Here is a 17,873-nt window from a genome sequence, read left to right on the forward strand (position 1 = left end):
GCTGGTTCCAGTGGTACGTGGCTCTGTTCTGTATTGTGCAACAGACGATGGGGTAGAGATGCAAAGCTCTTAACTTCGACACAGATGGGAAGGCTAGTTTTGTCCATCCTCGGGGATGAGGTGAAGCGCTGAGGTCTGGATTTTGCCCTGAAAGCGACTAGTCCCTCCATCTTGCATCACGATCAGGTACGTGTGACATCCCTGCCACAGGCCCATCAGGCTGCCCGGCATTTCCGGTGCATTCAGCATCCACTCACAGTAAAGGTTTTGTTTGAAATTTACATATTTGTTGTCATTACTCAGTCATTTTTGTTTGCCAAATATTATTGGGTTAAGGGCATTATTTTATGTCTCTGTTGCATGCTCTGATCTTCCTATAATGAGAGGACATCCCAGACACAATAAAAATTCATACAGACATTAACAAAGATGCTAAGTTTATGAACCACTGTAGAAAAGAAATGTTAGCACTATTTTGATGACCAGCGCGTAAAAAGAGGAAAAGAAACATGCAGTAAAATAACACAACATGTTCGCAGTTTAATGACCCTTATTATATTCTCATCTTAATCTGTGTACTGTAAAGTTGCACAATAATTCACATACAGTAAGTTTTGTTTTATTCATTTGTATCACGCCGGAGCAGGACGTATGTTGGGCTGAAAACGTCGCACATTTTCTTTAAAACCGTATTCGCCTCTCCTGCTTGGCATATAATTTCAGAAGTGATGTCTTTGTCAAATACTTTCTCCAATGCGTTACCGCAGAAACTGTTATTTACATCAACAGATGTTCACTGTTTAGGCCCCCTAATATTTTTAGGCTTCAGTTAACAAGAAGTTGTTGATGTTTTATCGGCACCCATCTGTTCGTCCTCTTTGATGAGTGGACGTGAATACTAAAGCCCAATCAGGCAGACATTTGGAGGGGAGGCCGCACAGATGTGTACCGCCACATTCACACCTTGAAGACGGATTCTGGCAGCAGCAATGCGGCAGCATTAGTGCAGAGCACAAGAAGAGGTAACAACACGCAAACAAAAAAAAAATATCTGCCAATTAGGGCCTTACTCCCCCACCGCCCCACCCTCTCGTGACGAGTAACTCAAAGTCCTGGAACATGTCATTCTGCGTATGAGTACAATCCTCGCCGCCACTGTAGTGACCCCCGGATGAAACGCGTTCAACTGCAATCCTACATCTTGTTGTGATCAATGTTTATCATCTGGTTTTGAAATTATATCAGAACATAGATCAGTCACAGCACATTATACAGCATACCGATTGGTGAAAAAGGGACGATGGCTCCTGTCAGTCAATTATCGTCTCCAGCAAATTACCACTGCGAGAACTAATGCTTGCAGAGAACTTCAATATGGAGAACATTAATATTTAGTTTTGTTTCTTTATTTATTTTCTTCTTGCTCTGTTAGAGCTGCCGGGGTATCTGAATAATCGACCATGCATACGTAATAATTCTTACCATACCCTATTTACTCCCTCTCTACACCACCCTGCAAAGGGTGGCCAAAAGGAATATTTAGTACATATAACAGTTAGTACAATAATTGTAAATCCTGTGTCCACTCTTAAACATTCTGGGGCCTATTTATCAACTATTCGTGCTGAGTGAAACCGAGAGTACAGGAATGTACTGTTTTAAACATTGTACAGTGCATTCCTGCTCTCTGCCTGCGCTGGTGCACAATCTGCTGCTTAATGCCAACGCAGGCACCTTTGCACTATAATCCATGGGTGCCTGCGATGGAGGCAGGATTGTTTTTGGGCAGGAAGGGACATATTTCTGTACAAAGAACCATCTGATCTTTTTTAACTCTTTTTATGTGAGCAGCAGCACATGTAGAAAGACAAAAAAAACAAGGAAAAACAAGCATATTTCTCCTTGTTACGCCTCCTCTGGGGAGGCGTAGCATTTTGATGCATTCCCAGGTCTACCACTAATGATAAACCTATAAATGCGCCAAAGTCCATGGGTGGATGCATGAGAACACCCACGCTTCACCCATGAAACGCCTTCCTGAGGCAGAATAAGGCAAGACACCAACTTGCGCTACCTGATTACTCCATATTTACCAAGCCACACAGGGACATGCAGGGTGGCCTTGTGTAGCTTGGTAAATGTAATTCTAGGTATTGCGTCACCCTTATGCCCCCTTGCGTAATGCCAGGGTGGTGCAAAGACATGATAAACATGCCCCTCTGTTTATACTCAGATGTTGAACAAAAGTTACTCAAAGTAACAGTTAATATAGGTATTAGGAACCAATTTTTCCACATAATCTGCTCATAAAAAGTTGTCTATATGAATTAAAATATCCCTGTCAGTCCCTCAAGTGCTGCAACATTATGGAAGTAAGTATATCTATATATTACGTGTGTGTGCTTTCTGATTTCGGATGTGAGAAGATATGCCTCACCACCTTCACAACTGAAATTAGAAGGGAAAGCTACAATAAACAGATCCATCGCCACTAGGAGGAAGATGGTTTATAGGGTGTCTGCATTTCCATATCTTGGGGTTACATTTGACTAACAGAATAATTGGCTCACCTGACTTTCCAAACGCTGCACACATTTTAGCCAACCATGTAGTTCTCTCTTTAGGTGTTTAACCCCAATAGGGAGTTACCCCATCTTGTCCTTATTACAAATATATCAAATGAAATGTGTCCCTCTATTGCTGTATGGCGCTGCCATTTGGTGTACTGCAATTGTAAGGCCATCCAGCAAGAAGAGAAATGTATTTTCAGGAAACTGCTGGGCCTGGGTTTTAACAGTCCTTCCTTATTTGTGCACGAGGAGTTGGATCTCAAATATGTGGATGAGCACGCAAAACTGGCCCCATTGTTACTGTGGATTACAGTGAGTTATGGTGAGCACACAGCATTTAATAGAGACATGATTGAAAATTGTCTTGGGTGTATGTTAGACCTGGCATCCTTGGCATGGTCTCCCCTGTCTTTTTTGCCCCTGCATCCCATATTTTGACTGTGTGTTGGACTCTGTTTTGGGTGTTTTTGGTACTCTAGGCACTTACCACTCCTGACAAATGCTAAAGTGCAAGTGCTCCTGTGTAAATTGTATGTGTAATTGGCTTATTCCTGATTGTCATGTTTGTTTTACTAGTAAGTCCCTAGTAAAGTGTGCTAGAGGTGCCCAGGGCCTGTAAATCAGATGCTACTAGTGGGCCTGCCGCACTGATTGTGCACCCACCTGAGTAACCCTGTAAACATGGCTCAGACCTGCCACTGAAGTGTCTGTGTGCGGTTTTAAAATGCCAATTCGACCTGGAAGTGTACCCACTTGCCAGACCCAAACCTTCCCTTTTTTATACATGTAAGGCACACCTGAGGTAGGCCTTATGTAGCCCCATGGGCAGGGTGCAGTGTGTGTTAAAGGTGGGACATCTACTGGTGTGTTTTATATGTCCTAATTGTGATTTACTCCCAAAATCGGTTTTCACTGTTGCAAGGCCTATCTCTGTCATAGGTTAACATGGGGGCTGCATTTAAATAACTTTTGTGGAAATTTCCCTTTGGGAGCAGACAGAAATATGGAGCTTGGTGTCTCTGAACTCACAATTTAAAAAATACATCTTTTTTTGGTAAAGTTGTTTTTCAAATTGTAAGTCTGAAAATCCCACTTTTAGAAAGTGGTCATTTCCCTGCTTAAACCATTCTGTGACTCTGCCTGTCTGCGACAGACAGACAGTTGGGCTGTTTATGAATCTCCTCTAGACAGTGACACAAAGGGAGCTGGGGTGTAGCCTGCATATCCTGATGGGCCAAATGAGCTAGAGTGGAGGGAGGAGTGGTCACTTGCACCTGAATGGGCTGTGCCTGCCCTCACACAATGTAGTCTCCAACCCCCTTGTGTGAGTCTGCAGCCTGACAGGATCTTTAAAAAAACAAGAGAGACTTCCCTTTGAAGTTTGCCAGCTTCAAAAGCAGAAAGGGGTATTAGTATTGGACCCAAACCCCCTGAAAATCAGATTACTTCTGTGATCAAGAGGAACCTCTGCCAAGGAGAAGAGCTGAAGAGCTGAGGAAGAAGAGCTGCCCCTGCCTGTGACTTTGCTTTGTTGGGCTATCCTGCAGTTGCTGCTTCTGCCTGTGGAAGGGGACAAAGACTGGACTTTGTTGCACATTCCTGCTTGAAGAAGAGTCTCCAAGGGCTTGGAGTGGAGCTTGCCTCCTGTTTGAAGCCTCAGGGACAGCAATGTCTTCACCATCCAGTTGTGAGTCCGCATGTTGTGGATTGTAGCTTACCAGAGGGTGCCATTGCAGTTCCTGGGCCCCTGGAAGTGAATTTCTGGAGAAAAACCTGTCTAACGCCACCGGCCGCCGCCATGCGACTTCGCTAAGGATGCCGCTGCACTGAAACTGCGACGCTGCCTGCCCCGAAGCCGTGGACCTCGCAGGAGTGCGACGACCCCAACGACTCCACAGGACTCGCGTTGCCGCAGCCACTGATCCTGGACGACTTTGCTGAGATCGGAGTGTTGTAAGTCTGACATCCGTGACATCTGCGGCCCTGTGACGTCATTGTGACCTCATGAGGTCACACCTCAGCATCGTGACTTCGCCAGACTTCGTCTCTGCCGGAACCAAGGGTCCGACACCTTGCAACTGACACCACCTCACCTCTGCCGCTCTCTGCAGTAAGGACCCAACGCCTCTTCTCAACGCCTCTGCTCCTCTGCCCCGTAGCACCAGAACCGACATTGCTTTGATCCAGTGAAGCCTCACTCCCCAACTCCATGCACTGGCCTGTTTTCTACTTGTTTTACTAAGGTACTGTAACTGGGGGGATCCTTATGACTCCGCAGACGATGCCCGTGGCATTGCATGGTAGGAAACAACTCCGTCATGACGCTGCTTAACATCAAATTGCAGCTTTTGTGTCCATAGGCACTATTTATGTATTTTCAAGTGCTAATATAATATTTTTAATGGTGGATTTTTATCATATTTGGTCTTGTTTATTTAGATAAAATATTTACTATTTTTCTAAACGTATATTGTGTTATTTTGTAGTGGTTCACTGTATTACTGTGTGTGTTGGTACAAATACTTAAAACATTGTCTCTGAGTTAAGCATGCCTGCTCGTGCCAAGCTACCAAGGGGGTAAGCGGGGGTTAACCAGGTGTGTTTCTCCTTTCCCCAGACTAGAGTGAGGGTCCCTACTTGGACAGAGTGCAAACTGACTGCCAACCAGAGACCCCATTTCTAACAGTGTATGCATAGCAAGATACCATGGCTAAACTATATCAAGTCTGTTGCTGAATCCTTGGGCCGCCCTGATTTGTTTAACAGATCCCATCTTATCAAAAAGCGGGACAGGAGACTAGTCAGAGAACTCTTTTTAAATCACTTATAGGAAAACAGAGAATCCAAGGTGGTTCAGAAACCTACTTCTAGACCTCTCCTGCTTCTGAAAAGCGTCTCTGGCTTTGAGTCTTCCCTTTCTGTTGTCAGACACCCTTGGGAAAGATCACTCTTAACCAAATTTCGCTGGGGTTCAATATGTCCACTTAATTGCTTTCCTCCCGGCCAGTTTGATCCTAAATCAATATTGGTATGCCCTTGTGACAGTTGCTTTCTTCAGACTTTGGAGCATCTGGTATTATTCTGTAGACATTACGATTTACTATGCCAAAGGTACCTACTATCATTTTTAAAGTACAGGGGCTTTTGTCAGTTTCAACCAGCTTTCCTCCATCTACAAGAGTTATCCGATCATACCGTGATGCTGGCTGTTTCCTCTTTTCGGAAAGGTGCCCTATATTGGAACAAAATCATGAACTTTTAAGTTGTCTTACTGTCTTTTTGATTATAAAAATGCTGGACCATTTTTATGGTGTATACTGTAGTTTTAATTGTTTTATCCAGAGCAATAATAAAAGTAATTTTTATGATTTTGGCAGATCCTTGTATTTTAACTAATGCATATGGTTACATATGTGTTTATTTTTTATGAATATATTTTAAAATCGAATAAAGATGTATTTATCATCATCAATAATATGATAAAAAAATCTCTTTTAATCACTAATGGTGAAATGTGCCATAGTTTCTTTGGTGCACAACACACAATAGTCAGAAAATGCCCAAATGTGAAAGTGGGAGAACATCATAACTGATAAAATACTCCCTCAGGTCATACCACTGACCATAATATATTATACAGCATATATGTGGAATACAGTATACCCTGCCATACATTATTATGATTTTGAAAGTCACCAAGGAGTTCCATTACCATATAGAGGAACATGGACGAAGGACAAATTCCTTTATAAGGTATGAAACTCCAAGGAGACCTGCAATATCCTTTTAATGTACAGCGGGAGTACTTTTTTCCTTTTAATACATCATCAAACCATCACCTTTCCTAAAAGCTATTTAAATCCTTATGGCATTTCTCTTGATGTGAAAAGATAGCAGACATAAGTCTATAGTGAAAAATTAAACACACAAAAACATATATTTGTTACAAAAATATATTAAAATCAATTTAATGTACGTTAGACTTAAAAATACTCTACCTTAGAATATGTATAAACATGCATAAACGTTCTCTCTTTCCTATAATTCACTAAAGCATGCAAAAATAAACATATTCCATAAATATCTCTTTACTTCTGATCACTGTTCATCAAAAATACGATCTGAAGAAGAAAAAGCCAGGCTCTGATTTTGTTGCTTAAGCTGAAGTTTTAATTATGCTCGGTGTCCTTCCTTTCTTCTTGGTGCTGGCTCTGGCAGCAGGCAGTGTAACCTCAGAACTCAACTGTAATAAACTACTGCAGTTGAGCACCTGTCAGCTATTCATTACAGGCAACTAGAGACTTCGAAAGTTGCCTGTTATAAGGAAATTAGCTTACTAGTACTTCTTCATGTGCATCTTGGACCCCTCACTCGAAATGCTTAACATATAAAGGGTCCCACAAATAGATTCACAACTCTTGCAGAGGCAAAAAAGATCCTTCCTGACATCCTGGAGGAAAGCTGATTTAGAAGCATTCAAATTAAAACCCTCTAATGAGGAGACAGTAAAAGACAATATAAGGAACTAATAGTGTTTAAAAAAAGAGGGAAGCAGGTAAACAGACTTTCAGTACCTGGTAGATAGGACTATTTGGAGATTGCTTTCCATTAAGGGAATATAGGAACCTTACAGACAGGATTAGACGTGAATCCAGTGATGATGTTGTGTGAACTCCACCAGGGCACTAGGGCTAGAGTTTGCTTGGACCTCATGAGGAACCAACAAGGGTCTTGTGATATAGAATAATTTTTGCCCCACACGAAATATTATTTATGTATAAAGCAATAGTTCTGGCTATATCTGAACATGTAGCACCTTGAATGTGAAAGGGAGTTTGTGAATACTGTAAACAGAAATCTGTCACCATAAAAGGCAAAAAGTAAGCTGATAAACTTGAGGAGGCACGTACTACTTAGAGCTTATTTCGTAAAAGATAATAAGGAATTAGACAAAGTAACAACCTGTAGGTATCTTGGCCTACATTTTGCAGCATCACTAAGTAGGGGCTTGCAAGTGGACAAATGAAAGTTAGCATTATATCATTCATCTCTCAGGGTACTCAATTTCCAAATTAAATTTTGGGGAGTCCCTGTTAAGGGAGCACTAAAAACGTACAATGCAAAACCAATTCTTGGGGGTTATTACAACTTTGGAGGAGGTGTTAATCCGTCCCAAAAGTGACGGTAAAGTGACGGGTATACCACCAGCCATATTACGAGTCCATTATGAGGGTCATTCTGACCCGGGCGGGCGGCAGTTGCCGCCCGCCTGGCGGGAACTGCCAAATGGCCGCCCGCGGTCAAAAGACCGCGGGGGCCATTCTGACTTTCCCGCTGGGCCGGCGGGCCCCCGCCAAGGGAGCGCCCGCCGGCCTAGTGGGAAAGGGCCTGCAACACAGAAGCCGGCTCCGAATGGAGCCAGCGGTGTTGCAGGTGTGCGACGGGTGCAGTAGCACCCGTCGCGATTTTCACTGTCTGCAATGCAGACAGTGAAAATCATGCTGGGGCCCTGTTAGGGGGCCCCTGCAATGCCCATGCCCGTTCCCGCTATCCTGTTCCTGGCGGTAAAAACCGCAGAAACAGGCTGGCGGGAAGGGGGTCGGAATCCCCAAGGAGGTTCAGCCCAGCCAGGGGAAATCCAGCGGGAAACCGCCGGATCCCCTTTTCTGACCGCGGCTTTACCGCCGCGGTCAGAATGGGCAATGAAGCACGGCCAGCCTGTTGGCGGTGCTTCTGTTGCCAGCGGCCCTGGCGGTTTTGGACCGCCAGGGTCGGAATGAGGGCCTATATCCTATGGAACTCGTAATACGGCTGGTGGTATATCCGTCACTTTACCGTCACTTTTGGGACGGATTAACACCTCCTCCAAAGTTGTAATAACCCCCCTTGTCTCGATTGATCACATGTATATCATGTGATGTCCTGAAGGGGAAAAACATTCTCAAGATAACTAACCCACCTACATGTGAACACCCTGATTCTAACTTGTGGAAATCAATCTTCAGATATGGACACCTTTGCCAAAGTTTTCAGCTTCACCCGATTTTCAATTACATAATTCAATAACAATTTTAAAGAAATCAAATAGGTACTGAACAGAGAAAAACACATTACAAAATGCTTGTACAATGACACTGAACTCTTTAAACACTCCATGTGCTTGAAGAACTAAGTGTTGCTTGTCTGTAAAATAGCAAAACGAAGAACACCCACCTCCAAAGGATATTGGTTTTTTTGGTTGAAGCAAGCGTTGATCAGTGAAAGGTGGACCACATAATGCATCTTGCGTCTCTGAATCAATAACTATAGAGTCGGGGAAACAATTTTCCTGCCCTTAGTTAGTTACGCCATCTGGCTGAAGTTACTAAACCTTTTTTTGCAAGACAAATGATGCACACAACTTCAGATTGATCTTTCTGTTGTGTTGGAGGACTCCAGATACCCTTATGGTGAAGCAACGTAAGTGTGGAAAGAAAGGGTATCTGGACAATTCTTAGCTCAGTGATGCGCTATTGTAATTTCAGCAGAAAATAGAAGCTGCTCGTGCTTTTTGAAACAAAATAGGTGATATAGTAAAAGAACCTTTGGGAATGTATTTCTACTCTTCCTCATTTCTACTGAATGTAATTAAATATACATTTGCAATGTCATGTAAACTCACATTTAGCATTGCTTTCATACTGATGTGGTCTGTGTTTATATAATTGTGTGTGTACAAAGGGTTTGTATTAGGCTTACTGAGAGGCAAGTAAATTCAATTAAAAAAATATTTACACTGGGTCTAAGTGAGATTCTTGAGAAATAAGTCTCAACAGTAAACATTTCCCAAAACTCTTCTGTGGCCCTTTGTATTGTATCTGATGATTCTAAGAGAAGCAAAGAGACAATTCATGCAATGTATCTTCTATGCTTTGACCAGCTGCAACTGCTCATTGTTCAAATGCAATGGTCATTCTCAGTAGGGGCAGGGTGACCCTTAGCTAGTTTTCCGTATGACCAGACATTGATATATTTGCTCTGCCCGAGTGTAAGTCGAGATTTGAGAATGAGTGGCACTCCTAGCAAACCAGTCTACAGCAATCAGAACGGAAATCTTGCAGGATCTCGACTTAAAGCTGCTGTCACCCCCTCAAAATCATTTCTAGCATTTGCTGAGAAAAAAATCCTCCCATTGTAACATTTCCCTGTATCCCACATCAGAGGCAGAACATAGCTCATGAACATCTTTCCAGAACGTAACTGAGAGGGGGTATGGTTGAACTGATAAACTTTTTAGATGTTACACAATATTTTTGTGAGGATTTTCTGAGTTTTCCCTTCTCAGGAAATTGGTGCAAACCTTTCTGTTTTCTAAGAGTCATGATGGTTACTTCTACATTTTGCAGTCATCACTAGGTGCACAGTTTTGATTCTGACCTCACTTGGTGAATTTCTCATGACAACAGGTATATAAGCTTGCTGGTCTCAGCATGACTCCCAATATGTGTGTTATGCTGGTTTGAATGACTGCCTAATTCTAAACACCACCTACCAACTTACGACAACTTGAAAATGAATCTGTTTGACTCTAAATACGAATTGATCATTTTCTCACTTAATGATGTAAAATGGTATGAAATACAGCAGCTGATAGAGTCATTTCTCCCCTCCTCAGTATATACCAGGTCCTCCACTTCTTGACTTGAAAAGTGAAGGAATATGGTCTGCTTTGTCACAAGGAATAGGTGCAAAGTTTCCATAAAGTGCTTAAAGTAAATTCAATATTTCTCGATCTGAAATATGCATCTTCTCTAAGTGCATAAACAAATTCATAGACAGCAACAAAATAAAAATATATATTTTAAAATCATATATCCTAGGCTTGCCTCTTGCTTCTGAAAAGAGTTGGGTAAGAGTAGAAGCAGTTTCACAAGAATGCCGAACAGTTTTATGAACAAGGCTGGTGTTCTAAGCAGACATGTACATTTCAGTTTCTGATAGGTTTGGATCTCAGAAGCTGTGGTAGGATCAGACCTCTGTGGGGATAGAGCACTACCTGGAAGGCCTTGCTACATAATAATGTTTCTTGACTTTGGAGATAACAAGGAGCATAGATATGTTGAGATGTTTATCTGGGTCTGTAGGGAGCACTGATTACTTTTTTTTAACCGGAGAGAGACCATGGCTAATAGGTACTAGGTGAACATTTTCTTTTAGGGTCTTGAAAATTGATGAGATGAAAATGAAATGGCTCAGCTGAAGGAACGTGGATTTCAAGATACCCAGAGAACAGCTTTGCAGTAATAAGCATGCTTTGCACAGAAATATGGTATACATTATATATCAACGTAACCAATACATCGGGAAACACCCGGAACAACGAATCCTAAACCACGAAGTTGTGGAAAACGAAAGCGAAACAATGGTTTCGTCTTCCACGACTTCCTGGTTTTCGGGCCTTAACCACACATGTGTGAACCATGTACATGCGTGGTTAAGGCACAGAAGAAGGGAGTCGACATATAACCAATACATCACAAGATAAGTATGGTGTCCCTAACTGTGGCAGGGGACGCAATAGTTTAGTAGGTCTTAAACATAGGGTCATACAACCGTTTTGCACAGGGAGTGGCAAAGAGCAGCATAAACGACCATTTATCTGGGGTGGTCACTAATTCTAAAAAATCTCACTGTGCTTTTTCTGGGTTTCTTTATTCTGGAAGAAATGAAATTAATTCCTCTCTTGAGTTAACATTGTATTGCCATCGTGTACAGATGTATAGCTTTAAAGTGCTGTAGCATCAGAATTCATGATCCTGATGTGTTCAGTATTATGCAGTCGCATTTTCTGTGTGGTCAGCCAGTCAGGCTAAGTCAATTTCATGCAGCAGGTTTCTTCTGAATAAAAATGTTGGTGCCCAAAAATGTTTATGGCTACACATGCTCAGATGAACACTGAAAAATGACTATAAAGGTGGCTAAGAGAGAAAGATCAAGATAAAATCGAAGTGAACAGACTCCCGGGATGTACTATTGTCTATTATTGCTAGGGAGGGCTTCCGATCACAAGACACAGAAAACGAACCAATGTTTTGCTGAGAAAAAGATAAAAAACTATGAGAAAGTACAAAATAAAAAAAGTCTCCAATCTGACTCACGCTATAATTTCCTATATGTATGCCCCCACCCATGTTAGCTATGGGACAATATCTGAGGGCGAACGAAAAAACCCTTGAAGAACAGAAGTTCCAATGAAGCATCAACCTACCCATACTCAGATAATGTGCAGTTGGTAACTGAGATGGAGAAGACCTTCTTGAAAATCAGTGATGGCAGAAACCACACAATTCAGAGGAAGGAGCACGAGCCATCATCACAGAACTAAAAGGACCTGCTCGCAGGTCTCCTGCCAAGACTGTGATGGGACTGGAGGAACATGGGGAAGGAGCCTGTAAAGCAGCATTAACAGTCATGCTACACAGTCACACTAAATGGGAGCTGTGAGACCATCAACCCCATAAATACCACGTGCTTTTTACATACTGCTAATCTTCTCCTTGCATCCTCCCATTATTTTCTGCTAGAGGTACCGGGCAGAAAACGTACATGAGAAGAAACACTTGTTTGGGCTGTGCTTTACTCCAAGTAAAATGTCACACTCTCTAATAATAAATATATAACTACATTGATTCCATTTAAGAATTATGTGACAGGATCACAGTGAAAATAACAGCCCCTTTTAGAACGATTAAATATGAATTGTTTCTGTTAGTACCACAACACCTGTTCACTTTCCTAAAGGTGCTTGGGTACCTTTTAGCCACCATGTGTTATTCAGTAAAGTCAAATATGTCGTTTCATGCTTTACAAAATATGTTTCTTTCCTAGGCTTGCCGTCGTTTAACCAAAGATGGACAGCATTTCAGTGGTGTGATTATTTTTGTACTGTGCGATCATTTCTTTTGGGCTTTATTAGTTTTCACTGAACTCTTGGTAGTAGGTACTTTGATATGTATTTCATGGTATTTCATATTTTAGCATTCTTCACCCACCCACCCCGCAGGCATGTTATTCGTAAATGATTTTTATTTCTTCTGGTTCACATTATACCCCAGTGAGAGTCAATGTAGTTACTGATGGTTGCAAAGCCCTAGATTAGCTACAGATTTCAGAACCTTTCTTGGGTGTAGTTCCTTTTCGTGGGTAACTGTGATAATGGAGGTGGGCTTGCAAGGGTTTAAGGAAGGCACAGCATGGCAAATTTCAGCAGTTCCTAATCAGTGGCGTAACAAAACGTGAGGGGGGCCACTGCAAAAGTGCATGAAGGGGGCCCCTCTCCCCAGCCTACAACCTACTACTTTTGCTGAGGAGGGCTCTGGGCTTGGGCTCCCCGCCCGTACCGCAGGAGTTTCGGGGGCTTAAGTTACACCACTGAGGGGCTCATTTGCAAGAAACTGACGCGTTGTCATCAATGCATCAGATTTATTGTGCCTGCCACACATCCCCTAACGGTGCCATGGATGCATTGTATTTACAATTCAGAGCTCCACGGTGCACGCTTTCACAAATGCGTCAGGCATGTGTTCTGATGCACCTGTTGGTGCTAAAGTGACTCATTGCAGAAGCTGGGTTTTTAAACTGATGCAACTTCAGAAAGGCGAAGAGAGTCCCATTGGAAAAAGCCCTACATCAATTTTACACACGGTCTGAGCAAGCCGTAAAATTTGGACGCAGTGAAGTCGTAGAGTGACGCAATAGAAAGTTGTAAATTTCACTGCATCAGTTCTACGTGGCTTTTCCCAAGAGAACGCACACCCTGTATACATTGTCACTGGTGCAAGTATAATGTGATGCAGGGCTTTACAAACTGATGCATTAGGCCCAATGCGTCAGTTTGTAAATATGTAGCAGTGTAGTGCACTGCTAGCACCGTAAAAAATTACGCAGAGTCGGCACAAAGGGTTTGTAAATGATGCCCTGAGTTCCTTGTGCTCATGAACTTTGAATATTTCAAGAGAAATTAACACAGTGTTCCAGTTTCTGCCACTGGTTGTAGGTGGCCCTTAATTCTTAACACTCATGCTACCATGATCTCTTGCAATTCAAATTGTGGGTTGTTTTGCTTTTGTGAAAGCACCTGGCTAACCCACATTTCTGCCAATTACCATCAGTGGCGGCTTGCCCTTGTGGGTGTTTTTTGAAAAATCAACAACAGAAATATTTCCTGTCACTACGAGCTACTGGGGCAGTGCCACCTTCTTGAGGTGGCAGGGCACAGCTCTCTGCCCTGGGTTAGCCGGAACAAATTTGCACGTGGCAAGTGGCCTGTCACAACGATTCTGATGGATCAGGGGAATATGTGCACTGGGACCATGTGGTTTGAAATCACCGACCTCTAGATTTTTTACAAAAACACAAGCTTTTTCTTTACAAAAAACAACTGTTGATGCAAGAACTTCCCTTACACTCACAGTGTGAATGACAGTGCAGGGCACGAGCAGCCAATGACGCAGCAATGTGATTGGCTACATTGAAAACCAGGATCTTCGAACCACACAGAATGAGTCCAGAACCTGCCACATGGTGGGCAGTGATAAATGGAATGGACCAGTGGACTGCATTTAATTGGAGCGAGATCAAGATTGTCCTTAAGTAAAAGACATGTCTTCACCGCTCGAGGAGTGGGGTTTGTGTACGTGCAGGTGTGCACGTATATGGGAAGTTTATGCAATGCGTATATTTACACAATCAGACGAGCTGGTGTTTGCGGACACCCCTAACAGTCCTGGTGTGTTTTCGTCAAAATTACAAACTTTAGGGGAGGGAGTTGATTTTCGTTTTAGAAAATGAAAAGTAGGTTTGTGGAGGCAATAACTATTTAGTTTCAAACAAGTTCAAGATTTTATTTTCTTTATTTTATTTTTTACGCAAAATGAAAATATTTTATTTGAAAGGAAAATGTGGAAACCTGATGTCCAAGGAAGAACGAGGTTATGCACCAAAAACATACATTAATTATTGAAAGGCAAACTGAGTGAATTTTCCAAAACTGTCTAGCTAATGTTTGCATTTCCCAAAAATGTTTTTCCAATATATTTTACATTTGATATTTCAGTGATTTTTTTATGCTCAGTCGCAAAAGCGTACTGCTGCTGTCATTTTCTTGATGCCACTCGGCTCTTCATCACCGAATTCGAAATAGCTATTTGTGACACCACTATTGTCTGAGGACTCCACCAGTAAGGCTGGTGCACCTGTGGGATAAGGCTGATGTATGAACGCACGAGGTCACTGTAACTTGAGTGGCTGCCCTGCGTTCTGAGCCTTTAAGATCTGTGAAACTTGAGAGATAGGTGCGCTGTGCAACTTTCCATTGTCCCCATGTGCTGTCAGTGATAGAACATTATCCACTCAGGAGAAGCAGGGTTGGAAAATGAATGCGGTGGGAGACAGGAGAGGAAAAAGACACTGTACGTTTTGAAAAATTATAGGAGACCGCGTCAAACATGCATACCCAGAATATTTGACCATCCTGTAAAACATGTGGCCCTTAGACTATTTTATAGGAAAATTATCCAGAAAAGTGCACTTTTGTGCTACAGCACTTTCAAGGCTTTTCACAGGAGTCTATATTGCTTGGCACATTATGTTATTATTAAAATAGTAAAAGACTTCCCCTTCAACACTTCCAGTACAAGGATAGTGTTTCCATCAATTTATTTAGAAATTGTGCTGCAAGGTTCACCGTTTTTTAATATTTTCACGGCTGTAGAACTCTTATGTGCCCTCCTGGTGAAAGTCAGGCTTGCTCACCTCCCCTCCCCCCGCCCATGTAAAAGTTCACCAACTGTCACTGCCATAGAGACCAATGGTGACTGGTACCTCAGTGACTGGCATCCCTGCTGCTGGATATGTCAGTAGTCTCCACCTGAACCTCGTCTGGTGCCCCTACCACCAGATGCCCTGCGGTTCAACGACACTAGAATCTTTTCTTTGAGACCAGTTTTGCAGTTTTAACTTTGCAAGTTGGGAATGCCAGTTAATTTTCGGTTTACTTTTTTTGTGGCATGTTAAGATTTTTGGTAAATTCTTAGTTACCCTGTTTCATACTTACTAAATTGTCCCCATTGCACCCAGCAGAGCCGAAAAGCTAGGGCAAAATAAGTCATATATTAGCACACTGTCTACTTTGAACTCATTGAGACACACTCCAGCTAGTCAAAGCCTGAAACCCATTGAAGGATGGAAACTGTCAAGGATTCAAGATCTCTGGTCCATAGGGGGCGCATAAAGCTCAGTGTTAACTGCATTAATGGAGCCTTCGTGCATAATGCTATAAATACTTTGATGGCTCAAGCTAGGCCCGAGAAGGACTATGCGTTTTTGGTGTATATCTTAATTTTACTACCCTGTTCCCTGTTGTTTAAATAGAGAACCATGCAGTCACCAACATCTCCTGTTCTCATAACCTTTCCAGTATAGTCTAGCAGGGCAGCCTGGGGAGGATGGGACTTATGCACCCATGACAGAATGCTTGCATTGAATGTCTGACTCTTATTAACCTCAACGAATGCTAATGCTTGCAGATTTGTCAAAAACCCTTAAGCACAAAAAGCATGTATGTAAGTCTGCAGAACTCCACATCTGTGGACTGTTGATGGCAAAGCATATTCCAGACAATTCCAACCAAGCGCACAGCAGATGATGCAGAAACACCAAAGAACAAGCACAAATTACCTGAAATGGGGAAGGCTGGTGCTGGTGGAGTGGAAATAACCCTTGATGATGTGTTATCTTCCAAATAAAAGTGAGCCGTCTGGAAGCATTTCCTGCAAAAAAAATCAAATGAAATACACCACTGTTTACTTTGACCGGTGTAAAATTGTCAAAAAGTTGGCTTATCATGCAGTCATTCCAGTCTGAAGCAGGTAGCTCTGACTCAGTTGGGCAGCCAAATTGGTTGTCTTTCCGAGTTTTTCAGTAATACTGCATCTGGAGCTTTGCACCCACAAGGGTCTCTAACTTCGGGTTGCAAGGTTACTGCAACATTGTCACTTATTTCCTGTGAAGTGGTGACTTACAATAGAAATAAAACTTTCCGCAACAATGTCCACAGGTAGTACCAGTTACTGGACCATTATCAGTTAACATGTATTGTGTCTGGTTCTACCGGGCAAACACGTCCTTAGACAAGTTAGAGTCTGCTGTTAGTAGCGCATGTGGAATTACCTCCCAAGTCAAAATCCCACCGATAGTAACTATTACCAGTTGGACGGGCATTTTCCCAGCACTAAGAACGGGGATCCAAGTCTTAACTGCAGAAGATGATGAACAAAGCTCACACACTGGGAATGCTGACTTGGGGTGCTCTCTGAGCATTTGTACTGAAGTTGGTTGAAAAAACACTTTCAAATGGGTCTCAGTCCTGGGGCAACAGGACGTTCCCACTGTCTGGAGCTGCAGTCGAAGGAAGACTGCCCTTGGCTGTCCCTTGCGATGTTAAATCTGGTTCTTGGAAAAACAGCTGCAGAACGACTGCAGACCCTCATTGTGTACATATGAAACTAGGATGACCATCACATTCTATGTTTTTATGGACAGGTTTCCAGTCCTGGGATTTTGTGTCACCACTTAATGCATTTTGGGTATTTTAGACTTAATTACAATCCATCGACTGAATTAAACCGGACTTGAAACAGTGTCCTATAATGATATGGAGTGAGGTGGTCACCAAAAGTTAGGGGCTCAAGTAGGACCGAGTCCAGGACTCAGTAGATGCTATTAAGCAATGCCAACGAGCCTCATGTTACAAATTAACATCTGAGGTAGCCTCTTGCCACAAGACCATGAATACCCTGCAAGCGGCATCACAGCGCTGTATGCCTCCATAGTAGACCTCTCTCAGTGAGATCGGAAACATCTTTAAACGAGGGAGCCTCATATTATAGCTTATTACCTGCAGAAGGCGTCTGTCGGTGAGGGCATAAACATGATGCAAACCACAGAGTGCTACCTCACTGCCAGGCCTCGTCTGTGGATTGTGATCACCAACATCATAAACATGCTGCAAATGCAGGAGCCACACACCATGCATTTACTGTACTTCTCAGTCAGCCCACCAATGGCATTTACTGAAGCTTTTGATCACGTGCACCAGGAACATACTATAAAAACAGGAACCGCTTGCTATGGTCATGCATGTACTGAAGTGTTCGGTCACCTGCACCAGGCACATGCTACAAACATAGGCGCTGCACGCTACGACCACACAGTTACTGTAGCTTTCAGTCACTTGTACCAGGAACATGCTGTAAACACAAGAGG

General features: G+C 42.6%; 1 protein-coding gene across 11 annotated transcripts in view; it reads right to left on the bottom strand.

Moving 5' to 3' along the window:
* PTPRZ1 (protein tyrosine phosphatase receptor type Z1) overlaps nt 1–17,873 on the bottom strand; it is a 572,466-nt gene that overhangs the window by 124,695 nt on the left and 429,898 nt on the right. For all 11 annotated transcript variants that reach the window (XM_069229904.1, XM_069229910.1, XM_069229908.1 and 8 more), the window contains one exon: nt 16,287–16,378. In XM_069229904.1, the coding sequence (XP_069086005.1) occupies nt 16,287–16,378 (92 nt within the window). The remainder of the gene's footprint in view (nt 1–16,286; nt 16,379–17,873) is intronic.

The sequence above is a fragment of the Pleurodeles waltl genome, chromosome 4_1 (genome assembly GCF_031143425.1).
Source record: "Pleurodeles waltl isolate 20211129_DDA chromosome 4_1, aPleWal1.hap1.20221129, whole genome shotgun sequence".
Lineage (NCBI taxonomy): Eukaryota > Metazoa > Chordata > Amphibia > Caudata > Salamandridae > Pleurodeles > Pleurodeles waltl.